The following is a 13,900-nucleotide window of genomic DNA, read 5'->3' on the forward strand; positions in this document are numbered from 1 at the left end:
TATGAAATACTATAATTATTTCATTAGCTGTTTTCACCACAGCAAATGGCTCTCTCCGGCTCCAGTCCCAGAAATGGATTTCATTTGCTGTTGCAATAAGTAAGACCTGTGCTGTAGGATGAAATGCCAGAGATGCAATAGCAACATTGCTTTCTGTAAACCAGCTTTCACTGCCTCCCTGAAAACAGTGAGAAATAAAAACAATATTAGTGAGGAAAAAAGATGCCTATTTTAGCACACCACTTTCATGATTATTGCATATTAAATCTGTGTAACACATTTACATTATGCTGCATTACTTCCAAAGAAAAATGTATACGTTAATATGACAAGCTGCCTAAACATGAAGGTCTACCACTGACTAACAACAGATTAGATGCAACTGTTAATATCAAGGCAGAATAACGTTTTCAAAACAACTTTTGCTCTAGCACCATCACAGAGACCTTTGTATCAGGCTAAGGAAAGCAACCATCCAACAGCTTTAATAATAAACACTTTTTCCCATGGAAGGCCTGCAAATGATCATACATTACTGCACCATCTTTACACAAAGGGCTTAAACTGAAGCTACCTCAGCAGTCAATCAGGTAAACATGCAAAGCAATAACAAATTAAAAAAAATGAACAGACTATATAGACATGCCCGGGCACAAATAAAATACAACTGTGTGAAGTACTCACATTACTACATCACTGAGAAGAGGGCCTATGCTACACTAACAGCATCACGTAAGTGGTCTCCTATTAGGAAGGCTACCAAACCAGACAGGTTTTCCAAATTTTATACACACAAGTATTTTATACTCCATTCCCTTAGCATTCCTGCATACTTGGAAATGTAAGCACCACTTGAAGGCTTTTGGAGATCTCAAGCCAAATGTCTCTCAAACAGTAAGTCACAGCTGTGGCAGTAAAAAAAAAATTGAATGCATGGAGGCAAAAATGAAGTTATGGCCTCATCATAACGTTTAATGTTGGTTGTCCATCTCGTATTCATTCTTGCTGGTTGGGTTCAGAACCAATCATCGGTTCTGACTCAGCCTTTTACTAAAGCTTGAGAGCTTCCACTGGCTCGAGGCTACACCCTATCCCATCATGCCTACGGAAGATTATCCAAATCTTGTTTGCAATTACTAAATATAATAGTAGTCATACACACACATCCCAGGTATATTTACAGACATATACTCAGAGACAAAGAAGGGAATCAGAGAACATGAATTCCACATCTAATAAAGACCTCTCGATCCTCCAGAAGCAAAGGATGGGGGATGGAGGGTGGGATGCAAGAATGAAGGCAAGATGGACGGCAAACATGGAACGTTATGCTGAGAACATAACTTATTTATGTTGTCCTATCTTGCCTTCATTTTTGCTGGTTAGGACAGCGTCCCCAGCACCTTCTTTCTTGGGTGGCTCAAGGGAACAAACTCTTCAGAATGGTGGACCCAAAAGAAGCCCTGTTCTGGGAGGCCACATCTAGTTTGCAATAAGTGATAAAGGTATGAGGTTTTACCCACGTTGCTGCAGCACAAACTGAATCCATGGGCAACATAGCTTGAAAAGCAGCTGAAGCTGTTTTTATTGAGTGGCCTCTTATTTTTCCAGGCAGTTGTTTATTCTGAGAGGTACACCAGAATGTAATAGTATCTGTAAGCCATTTTGATAGCGTGACTTTAGATAATGGGACACCATTCTTTTTGTCTGAAAAAGACACTAATAACTGATCAGATTTTCTGAATTCTTTTGTTCTGTGTAAGTAGAAGCATAACTGCCTGTGTACATCTAACTGGTGAAGTTTGTTTTCTGTCTTGTTGCCATGATTAGGGAAGAAGACAGACATCAATGGAATTATTTAAGCTAGTTTCAGAACAAACTTTGGGAAGCAATAAAGGATTAGTTCTAAGGGAGAGTCTGTCTTTATGGAAAACTAAGTAAGGAGGGCATATGGATAGTGCCTAAAGTTCTGATACCATCCTAGCTGAAGTGATGGTTACCAAAAAGACCTTTTTCCAGGTTAGAAATTTTAGATGACAGGAAGAAGCTGGTTCATAAGGCAGAAGGATCATAGTAGACAGCACCAAATTGAGGTCCCAAGGAGGAGGTGGTTCTCTTAATGGAGGCCTTAACAAAAACGTACCTCTCAAAAAGGCTTTTCATAGTCTAGACAATTTTTGAACCCAAATCGCCAATGTGATGGTTCAATTTGACGGCGAGTTGAATTCGAATGGTGGCTGCTGCTGCTCCTTCATTAAAAAGATTTGCTAAGAAGTCTAAAATGCAAGCTACAGGGGCTGTGAAAGGGTCAATGTGATGGGCAGAGGCCCAACAAGAAAAGCATTTCCACTTGCTCGTGTAGAGTTTCCAAGTTGTGATTTTAGGATAAGAGACTAGGATGCGTTTTACAGCAGGGGATATATCTGGAAGCCTGACTAAGATTGAAAGTGGAGCAGCCAAGCTGTCAATTTGAGGGTCTGGATTGAGAGATGGAGAGTCCCTGATGGATGAGTCAGAAGGTCTGGTACTGGGTCCAGAATCCAGGGGTCTTCTTGTAGATGGGGCCAAAGAAAGGGGAACCAAATTTGACGAGGCCAGTATGGAGTGATGAGTATTAACCTGCAACCCAATAACCTGGCTTTCTGTAGAACTTTAGGGATTACAAGGAAAGGCATAAAGAAGACCCAGGGGCCAACTGAGTACAAGTGCATCCCTTGGTGCCTCCCCCGGTGGGGGGAATAAGGGCAAAGTAGTTGTAGCATTTGGCATTCATGGACGTGGCAAAGAGGTCGCAGCAAGGCTGGCCCCACCTGCGGAAAATCTGATTCGCAGTTTCTGGTTTCAGGGGCCACTTAGATAAAGAATTAGATTAGATTAGATAAATTAGACTTAGATTAAGGAAGATGCTGGCGCCATGATGGCAGCGGCCTCTCCGGCTCCCGTTGTGCACTTGTATTTTTGATGCTGTACTTAACTGTATTGTCGAGACGTGGTGCCGTTCATCTGGTCTGGTGTGAGCGGTTGTGGTTGTGATGTTCGTGGCATCCCAATTCTTTTGTTGTGCTGATCTTAGAACTTGAAACAGGGCCTTCAGTGTGAGTCGGCTCACTGGTTACAGAGGCGGAATTGGAGTTTCCCTGCACGAAATTAAAATGTTAGGTTGGAGGAATCCAGAATGGAGGTGTGATGAATATGGACAGTTTTTGGATCTGTGCCGGTGAATTGAGGGTGAAGAGGACAAGATCGTAGTGTGGTCATGACAGTTGGGGCCTGCAGTTGGCTGGAGAGGTACATATGTGGATCGGTATGGAGCACTGGTTTCTGGTGTGGAGGATTGTGGTATCTCGGTGGACAGGAGAAAGTTTCTGTGAATGAACAGATGGCAGAGATGTAGCAGCTGATGCTTCTGTGCCTGCGGTTAGACTGGGACTGGAATGTGGTTGGTGCTGAAGTTTGATTGCTGCGGTTGAGGCTTTTGGCACAGTCAGTTGGCTTGTTCTTTTTTTTTTTGTGTGTAGAGTTTCTTTTCTGTTTAATGTGTGGCTGTTGCTGATAAATGTTGAGCATGGAGGAACTAAATTTAATTCAGCTGCGCACTTGTGATGCATGTGGGTGAATGATGAAGTTATTTTTGATTCACCCGTGAGGCATTAGAATAGCTCTGCTCAATTCGTCCACTATCACATTAGATCTCCCCAGAATGTGTGTTCCTATCAGGAAAAGTTGGGAGGAGACTGCCCACTGCCACACACTCAGCCTCCCGACATAGGGGGTAGGATCTTGTTCCGCCTCGCTTGTTTATATACCACACGACTGTCATATTGTCTGTCTGGATTTCAATTGTTCCTAGTGGAAGGGAGTTCTGAAATGCTTGCTACGCCAATAGCACCACTCTTATCTCTAGGACAGTGATGTGCAAGTGGTATTTGTTGTCCTGCCAAGTTCCTTGGACCATCTTTCCCAGATGATGGCCCCCAAAACCTATCTGGGAATCATCCGTGGTCACTGTAGCTACTGGATGTGGGTGGATGAATGGTCTGCCCCGAAGTGCCTGGGTTGATTGAAGCCACGCCAAGAAAATGGCTCTGCAAAGTATGCCAGAACAGTATGAAATCAAAACAGAAAAACAGCCAGCACCTTTATTTTTGTAGCAACACCATGATTGAAGACACCAACATATGTCCTTCTTGCAGGAATCTGTAATTATCTTGTGGGACATGGGTAGCTCCTGCAAGGACCATTGGGCAAAAAGTAACCACTGAAGGACTCTCATGTGTAAGTGTGCAAGGGGTACTAGAGTAATCGCTGCCGCCATTGTGCCCAGTACCTTTATAACAAACTTTGCCTGTACTTTGCTTTGAGTAAGTAAGAGGGATATTTGATGCCGTACCATTTGAACTCTGTCGTGAGGAAGCTTTGCTACCATGTCCTTTGTGTTTAAGTCTTCTCCTATGAATGAAATATGCTATGATGGCAACAAGGCAGATTTTTTTAAATTTACTGAAATGCCCAGTAGAGAGCACAGATGAGTGGCGGTGTCTCTTGCTTTGACTAGTAGCTACTCAGTGGTAGCAGTCAGGAGACAGCCGTCTAAATACAAAAACACTTGGAATCCTACATACTTCAATTGAGCTGTAACTACTGCCATGCATTTAGTGAACACTCTGAGGGCTGTAGTGAGACCAAAGGGCAGGGCTTGGAATTGGTAATGACTGGCTCCCAGCCTAAAGCGTGAATCCAGGATTGCCTGTCCATTTTGATGTGGTAGTATGCATCCTAGAGATCTATAGAGCAAATCCAATTGTCTTTTCACAGAAAGGGAAGTATTGACTGCAATGTTACCATCTGGAACTTTGATTTCTTTACAGACTTGTTTAGTCTGCTGAGATCCACAATGGGCCTCCAGTCTTGTCTTTTTCGTAACTAAAAAGAACCTAGAGTACGTTTCAGATCCAATTTGGTCTGCGGGGCCATTTTGAAGGACTTTTCTCTAGCAACTGTTTAACTTCTATGGTTGCTTGATCCCTCTGACTGGGTAGAATGTCCAGGACTGATCTTTGTTGGGGGGGTGGGTAGGAGAAGGGTATGTTGTACCCTCTGGATATTATTGTCTGTACCCATTTGTCTTGTGTAATATTGAGGCAGGCTTTTTGGTGCAGTGATAATCTGCCCTCGACTGCCTCCAGAGGTGGACAGGCGGGCCTTCTTTCAGGAGTGCTAGAAGGGTCCATCAGAGAACGTACCTTTGTCACAAGGGTTTTGCGGACCCCCTCTGCCGGGAGGTCGGTATCTTCCATTACAGTTTCACCCTCTGCCCCTGAGGGAATAGTCACCACGTGTGCCCAGTAAAACTCTTTGGGATTTACGGAACTGCATCTTTTCCTCCATTTTGACCTTTGGGGTAAGGTTTGGAAGGGAGAAAAAGACGTACTCCCATGTCAGACAGAGTCTTACCTTCCTGTTCACATCTGGTCAGAATCTCTTACTATAGGTCCGAACAAGGACAAGCCATCAAAAGGGGCGTTTATAAAAGGAAGACTGGAAGGGTTCAGCGAACCCACATAGGCAAATCCAGGAATGCCTCCTTAGGGAGATTCCTGTACCTGATTGCCTACTCGTTCCATCAGCTGCATAAGATAAAGAGTCGCAGAGAGGAGTTGACTGTAGAATTCAAGCTAGCAAGCTGAGCGGTCACCTTATCTGAGACCCCTGCAGCTGTAGAACCTTGGAGGGTATCTCCCAACTTCTTCAGGAGATATCTCTGAAGTCTGGCAAAATGAGTCCAAGAGTTCTGCGACCTAAGTGTAAAGGCCGCTGACGAGAAAAAGTTGTGTACACTTAACATAAATGTAGATGTTCCGAGTGTATTCACTGTTGCAGTCATCACATTTAGGTTATCTGCTTGCAGTAGCCCTCAGGTCGGCCTGATTATCAAAGTCTTGGGACCTGCGTCTGTTGCGGTCTCATCTTCCACGACGTCAGGTAGTCAGGGATATAAAGCATGCAACAGATGCCATTACATCAGTTTTTCTTGCCCAAGATGTTAGGTGCCCTCCTAATGGGAAGCAATTAAATATATATATATATATATATATATATCTATATATATATATATATGTATATATCTATATATATATATGTATATATCTATATATATATATATCTATATATATCTATCTATATATATCTATATATATATCTATATATATATATATATATATCTATCTATATATATATATATACACACACACACATATACACGTATACACACACACATAAGGGGCTGGAGGGAGGGTAACCAGGACTGCAACAGTTAACACACTCGAACATATACATTTATGGCAAGTGTACACAACTGTACTATGCTCTTCGTGTTTCAATGCTGCAGTCATCACATTTGGGTAGATTACCAAAGCTAAGGATGGGAAGAGGCATTTAGATAGCATTAGGACCAGCTATAAGGCCCTGTAAGACTGCAGTGGCAAAGCCAGCTCTTGATTTAGAGAAAATTGGTGAAAGTATGCACAGAACTCCAGATAACAGCTTATAAGATGTCCCCGGTAGGTACACCTCTGTGAAAGGTTGTAGAGGTAGCTGCTGCACTGGTTGAATGGGGTCTAATCCCCTGTGGGATAAGTTTTTCATGGTGCTTAAAGCAGAAGTGAATGCAATGGCCTATCCATTTTGAAATGGTTTGCTTTGAAATAGCCTTCCCCTCTGCCCCTGCACAAATGCCACCAGCAGTTGTTCAGATGTACTTTGAGGTTTAGTCCTGTCCAAGTAAAATCTGTCTGTGCACATCTAAGGAGTGCAGTATCCTTTCACCTTTGTTCTGTGGATTAGAAAAGAAGGTTGGCAAATTAATGGACTGATTAAGAGCCACACTGAATACCACCTTGTGCATGAAAGTAGGATTGGTCCTGAGGGACACCCTGTCCGCATGCAATATGATGAAAAGCTCCACTGCCATAAGGGCCTGCAGTTCAGATACCCTTCTGGCTAAATAATTGTTAAAAGGAAGGCTGTTTTCCAAGAAAGAAATTTTAACTCTGCACTTGCAGCTGGCAGAAAAAGAGGAAGAGTGAGTTTTTCCAATACAAAGCTAAGGTCCCAGGCTGGAGTTGGGGCTCTCTTGGGTTGTCTTAAATGTATGGCCCCTCTGAGGAACTGCTTGAGCAGTGGATGAGAGAAGAGGGGTGGTTCTGTGTTGTACTGAGCTGAAATGGCTGAGGCGTGAATTTTGATGGAGAAAAAAGAAAGGCCCTTGTGAAGCATCTCAGTTAAGTTTTGAAGAATCTGAAGTAAATTGTGCACTGCAGTGCCCCATCCCTCGAGTATGGTTCCAGGCACAAAATCTTTTCCATTTTTCAGCACAGGATTTTCTAGTACTAGGCCTTCTAGCCTCCAAAATGACATTCAACACTTGTTTGCTGAGGGATGGTAATAAAAAGATTTTTAAATTAGCCAGGCTGCCAGGGTCAGGGTTTGAAGCGAGGGTGCAGAATCTGGTTCTCCTGCTGTAATAGCAGGGTAGGGGGGTCTGAGGCAGGTGCCATGGAGCCAGCAATGACAAACTGCGCAAGAGGGGATACCAGTGTTGGTGTGGCCAGTCTGGAGCAATCAGGATCGTCCTTGGTTTGTCCTGTTTGAACTTTAGTACTACTTTGGAGAGGAGAGGCAGAGGAGGAAAGGTATAAACGGACAGATTTTTCCAGCTGAAGGACAGAACATCCACTTTCCAAGTTTGTTTGTGGGGAATCCTTGTGCAGAATTTGTCCAATTGGTAGTTCTGGGGGGAGGCAAACATGTCTATATCCGGACTCCCCCATTTGTTTATAAACATGCAGAAAATCTTTGGTTCCGTTTCCACTCATATGGGTCCATGAGATTTCTGCTGAGAGCGTCTGCCAGTGTATTTAGTTTTCCTGGCAGGAATTGAGCCTGTAGATGCACTTGGTACCTCAAGGCTGTGTTCCACAGAGCCATGGATAGTCTGCAGAGGTGGTAAGAATGGGTACCCCCCCCGATTGTTTATGCACCACATAACAGTGGTGTTGTCCGTCCTTACCATTAACTGTCCTGGAAGAATATGGTCCTTGAAGGCTGTCAGAGCATTCTGTACAGCTAACATTTCTTTCTGATTGATATGCGGGTGCATTTGACTTGGGTTCCATTTGCCCTGAATGCACTTCCCTGCCAGGTGGGCCCCCCATGCATAGACTGATGCGTCTGTTAGGGTCTGGGCAGCAGGGGTTACAGTGAATGGTAGTCCCTTGTTTTGGTAGCAGGCCTCTGCCCACCAAAGGAACTCTAACTGTAGGCAAGGTATGATAGGGATCACTGCTTCTAGATCCTGAGAATGTTGACACCATAGGCTTTTTAGATACCATTGTAGTTTCCTCATATGCACTCTTGCATATGAAATTAGTAGAATGCAGGAGGCCGTGAACCCCAAGGCTTGCAGTATTTGCTTTGCAGATAGCAAGGTCTTTGTGGCCATTAGTTTAAAGTAAGTTGTCAAATGAATTTCTCTGGCGTGAGGAAAGCAACCTGGGAAGTTGTGTTCAAGCTTGCTTCCATGAATATAATTTGCTGACAGGGTACCAGATGTGATTTCTTTTCATTTATTGGGTACCCCAGACAAGTTGGTACCTTTTGTACAAATGCCAGATGATTCAAAATGATTCAAAAGTATGTCCTGGCTTTCTGCCTGAATTAGACAATCGTCCAGGTATAGGTACATTTGAATATTTCTTTGCCTGCAAAATGCAATGACTGGAGCTAGACACTTTTTGAATATACTGGGCGCAGTACATAAGCCAGAGGGCAGTGCAGAGAACTGATAGTGCATACAGCGTGCTTTGAAGCGTAGGTATCTTCCGCAAGATTCCCTGACTGGGATATGCATGTAGGCTTCTTTTAAATCCAATGTTGCCAACCAGGCATCTTTGCCTAGCATAGGAAGTAATTGATGAGTTAGCATCTTGAATTTTGGAATCACCAAAAAGGTGTTTAATATAGAAAGGTCCAGGTTAGGATGTCAAGAGTGGTCTTTTCTGGGTACCAGGAAAAGTTTTGAGTAGAAATCTTGACCCTTTTCCTCTTCTGGTACAGTTTGAATAGACTTTATGCTTAAGAGAGAGAGAGACTTGCTTTTGAGCCTCTGCCCACTGATTTGGGGATAGATCTGGCCAACCGTTTGGGGTTGGCAATGTGTGGACGTGAAATCTGTATCCTTGGGGAAACTATATTTAAAACCCATTTGTCCTGGGTAATGAGTTCCCAGTTTTTTTGCCTGCAGAGTGATCTTTCCCCCTAAAGGAGCAGTCAGTTGAAAAGTGCTTGGAAGTGTTAAGGTTAAGTCATTGAGACAGTTTACCATAGGGTGAAGTCTAACTACTCCCCGATTTTGAAGTGGGAGCCCCCACTGTTTAGTCCTGTGCGTACCCTGGGACAGAAGTCTGGGTGTTCTGCTGGTTCTGGGTTTGGACTGAGAAGGCCTGGAAGCAGCAGGAAAAAAACAATTCCTAGAGAGCCAATGCCTACTAAATCTTGGAGGTTGTACTTGTAGGAAATCTTTAACAGTTTGCATAGAATTAGCTTTTTCTTCCATCTTTTTAAGAACAACTTCTGCTTTGTTGACAAACAGGCGGTCCTAATTTAAGGGAGCATCCAGCAATTTAGCTTTAACATGATCTGGCAAAGATTGCTCCTTAAGCCAAGCATGCCTTCTAAGTACAGACCCAGTGACAGCAGCCCTGCAAGATGCCTCTAGTGAATCAAAACCACATTGCAAAGTATGCTTTCCAAACTGTTCAGCAGAGTATATTAAATCCTGTAAATCCTTATTTTCAGCAGAGTCAGGAATCATCATCATTTTCTGTTTAAGCAATCCAATGATTTGCTGCTGATACTTTAACATATGAAACTGGCAGCTTAAGGGCCTAATGGCCAAAGTTGCAGAACTGTATACTTTCTTACCCCATCTATCCAGCACCCTGGAGTCTCTATCAGAGGGGGTAGGATTTTTGGCAGCAGTAGCCTTGATGCGCTTGGGTCCCTGTGAAATTGTCTCAGGATTCGCAGTAGGAAACTTGTGAGAGTCAGGAACCCTGTAATATCTATCAGGTTTTCTGGGAGCAGGAGGTAGAGTCAGGGGCCAAGCTAGATTCAGAAAAGGCATCATCAACATGTGTAGTACAGGAGGGAAAGCTAAAAGCCTGTGCTGGGGCAGGAGTAAGAAATCCCTAAGCATCTTTTTAGAATCGGAGTAATCCTGGCTTTCCCAGCGAAAGTGCTCCCTAAGAGTATGCAGGGTTTCACCAAAAGAGAAATCCTCGGAGGGAAGCAGAGGGAATAAGAGTCCTCTGCATCAGAAACCTCATAGGTAGATAAGGGTAAATCATGGTCCTCAGAGGAAACAGATATTTCAAAATCCTGGTCAGAAGTATCATAAGCAAATTCAGTCCTAGGTCTCAGAGGGGGAAGGTTGGCTTCCCCTGATTAAAGTAATAAGGCCTTCAGCCATTCTTATCTGTTTTTTTAGGCATACAGACCTGACCATGGAGTCTGGGCGTCTGTTTTCTAGGCATAGTTTGAGTTTTAGGCCTTGAAGAAGATGGCGTCAGTTTAATATGCAAGTAAGTAGGCCTGAATACACCCTCAGAAGCCGGTGCCTGCACAGTGGCTCCGGACCAATCCAAGGTAGAGACACCCGCAGATTCCACAGTTGAAACATCTTGCGGCATACTGGACTCCGAATGGGTCCCAGTAGAGGCTTGCGAATCTGAAGTAGCGAGTATCAGGGGCTGCAAAAGCGCCTCAGTGAGTACCGGCGAACTGATGACTGGCTTAGGAGAAGCATGGTCAGCAGCTTTGGACCTAGGCGGCCTGTCTCTGTCTTTATCTTTGTGTTTTTTTGGAATGTCTATAGTCGGATGGCTTACTGAAGACATATCTGGACAACTGAACCAAGTACCAAAATATTTAGAAGCGTAAATATACAGACGACTAATAGTTCGTTGCTTAAATAAGGCACAAAACAGACAGCAAGGTACGTCGTGGTCAGAGTCTAGGCAAGGAATACAGTACGAATGAAAATCTTTGTGAGGTATTTGTTTTCCACAAGAAATACAATTACTGACTTTTACTGACATCGGCTTAGAGCAAGAAAAAGTTTCCCCAACGGGGTACGTAGCTTTAGTTGAAGATTTCAGTTCGGAAACTCCAAAACAAAAATTTCATGAGTCGGCTGAGGGCACGTGCGAACTGCTTCTGTTTCAGGGACCGCACGGCAAGAAAGACTGATGTAATGGCATCGGTTGCATGCTCTATACCCCTGACAACCTGACGTCACTGAAGATGAGATAGCAACTGACGCAGGACCCAAGCCTTTGATAATCAGGCCAACTGAGGGCTACTGTAAGCAGATAACCCAAATGTGATGACTGCAACAGTGAAACACGAAGATAATCATTCAGATTCCATATCTGTCCATTGTTCGAGATTCTTTGTTCGGCAGATTAACAGAGGAGGAAGTCTCAGACAATTCCTACTGGGCAGCCATCACCACCATAGGATCTACTGGGACACCTTTTGACAGAAATTCCTTATCGCAGGGGACAGTAATAAATTTGTTACGCCTCCTAGGAACGGGTTCCACCGAATCTGGAGCCCCACGCCTTTCGAATGACTATGTTAATGAGCTGGTCAAAAGGCAGAGTCACCCAACAGGTGGAGGGTTGAGAACGAAATGCCTCCAGGTACACAGACTCATCCTCAGACGGGTTAATGGCCTTCCAGCCACCTCTCTGCTTAACGATTTATAGGATGACCGTGAAACAGAATCCTCAGAGTGTGACCGTGGGGACCCTTCCAAGTCATCTAATTCTGTGTCCGAAGAATGAGACTCCACAGGGGAGTCTAGATGTTTCCCTTACAAGTTCTCTTCCAAGGGACCTCTCTGGAGGAGTCTTCTGGGGAGGTTTCAAAAGAGTGTCTCACCCAATGGGGCATCGGTTCTCAACTCCAAGGGGCGAGGGATGGTAGAGAGGCAGATACCGGCACTTTTGGGGGAAGAGTGCTTGGATCCAACAGTGGAGCCATCTGGGGTGTCAGCACATTCCTCATGACCTTGAAGGCACCACAACCCAGATTCCAAGAGAGCCTCCAGCTGAGAAGTGGCAGGAGACTTCCCCTGCACCAAGGACGTGGACTCAGAGGCCGATGTAGGTGCCATGCTCACCTGCGACGAAGCCCCGACAGGTAGATTTGGATCCAACAAAGGTCTGACTTGACTTTCCTCCTCTGACCCAACAGGGGATAGTGAGTTGACAGACGATGGCACCAAAGAGGTCGGAGTGGAAATTGGGCCCGAAAAACCTGGTCTCAGACCTGATGATTCCACTACAATCACATCTAAGCACTCCGGCTCCAAAGCAACTAGGTTCGGAGGAGGAATCGAAGAAGGGGTAGTGACAGTTGTCTGTTCCAATTCCTTTTGAGCTGGACTTGAAAGAATTTTGGCATGAGCCAGGATCTGCAGTAGCCTCCTGACCACCCGCTCCACATCGTCATTCGACAGGGTCCTGGAGGATTGAGAGGACAGGGTCGAGGACTTAGTACTTCCAGCCACTAATTGCAAAATAGGTGACTGTGGAACTGAGGAAAAGTACAGTTGTGTCCACTTATCAAAAATGTAGATGTTTGAGTGTATTCACTTGTTGCAGTCATCACACTTGGGTTATCCTGCCAGGATTATACCTCAGCTGGCCCAAATATCAGAGGCTTAGTATTTCTACGTCGGTTGCTGTGGCTCCAGTACTGACGTCAGGTCATCAGTGGTATAAAAGCAGGCAGCAGACGCCATTACATCAGTTTTTCTTGCCCCAAACGTCTGGAGCTCTCAAATTGGGAGCTAGGTTATGCTGGAAGAACACCACCTGTAAAAACGTAAACACAAAAAAGTCCCTGTAAGGAATGAGGAAGAAAGAAAGAGAGAGAAACAAAGGGGAAGGAGGGTGGGGAAAGTACAGTTGTGTACACTTATCATAAATGTAGATGTTAGAGTGTATTCACTGTTGCAGTCATTACATTTGGATAATCTGCTGGCAGGTTGCCCTCAGTCGGCCTGATTAACAAAGTCTTGGGTCCTGCGTCGGTTGCTGTCCCTTCTTCCATGACGTCAGGTCGTCAGGGGTATAAAACATGCAGCAGACGCAATTACATCACTTTTTCTTGCCCCAGATATATCTATATATATATATATATATATATATATATATATATATACACACACACATCTATATATAACCAGGAATGTCCGACTAGGTTCCACAGAGCCTGTTTTCAGCAGAGGCCTGGGGAGAAATGCTCCAGATATATATATATATATATATATATATATATATATATATATACACACACACCTATATACATATATATATATATATATATATATATATATATATATATATATATATATATATATATATAGAGCTATCTATATATATACCTATATATATATATATATATATATATATATATATACCTATATATATATATATCTATATATATACCTATATATATATATATATATATATATATATATATATATATATATATATATATATATATATATATATATATATACATACACACACACACATATACATTAAAACAAAAAAATATAAATCCAAACAAAAGCAAATACACCAAAAAGGCTTTTAAGTGTAGTAAAAAAATAGCAGAGGCATAGTAAGAGAAAAAAACAGGGGGCTGGAGGAAGGGTAACCAAGACTGCAACAGTGAATACACTCGAACATATACATTTATGGTAAGTATAGACAACTGTACTATGTTCTTCGTGTTTCACTGTTGCAGTTATTACATTTGGGTAGAT

The 13,900-nt window shown here is 43.4% G+C and overlaps 1 protein-coding gene across 1 annotated transcript in view; it reads right to left on the reverse strand.

The window, feature by feature from the left end:
• The window catches only part of AMBRA1 (autophagy and beclin 1 regulator 1), a gene marked incomplete in the record, with an annotated part of 1,868,076 nt that overhangs the window by 1,581,195 nt on the left and 272,981 nt on the right, over positions 1–13,900 (reverse strand). Inside the window, 1 exon segment of the mRNA XM_044082605.1 lies at positions 18–178. Coding sequence (XP_043938540.1) covers positions 18–178 — 161 coding nt within the window.

The sequence above is a fragment of the Protopterus annectens genome, chromosome 9.part0 (genome assembly GCF_019279795.1).
Source record: "Protopterus annectens isolate FY-2018-M chromosome 9.part0, PAN1.0, whole genome shotgun sequence".
NCBI lineage: Eukaryota > Metazoa > Chordata > Ceratodontiformes > Protopteridae > Protopterus > Protopterus annectens.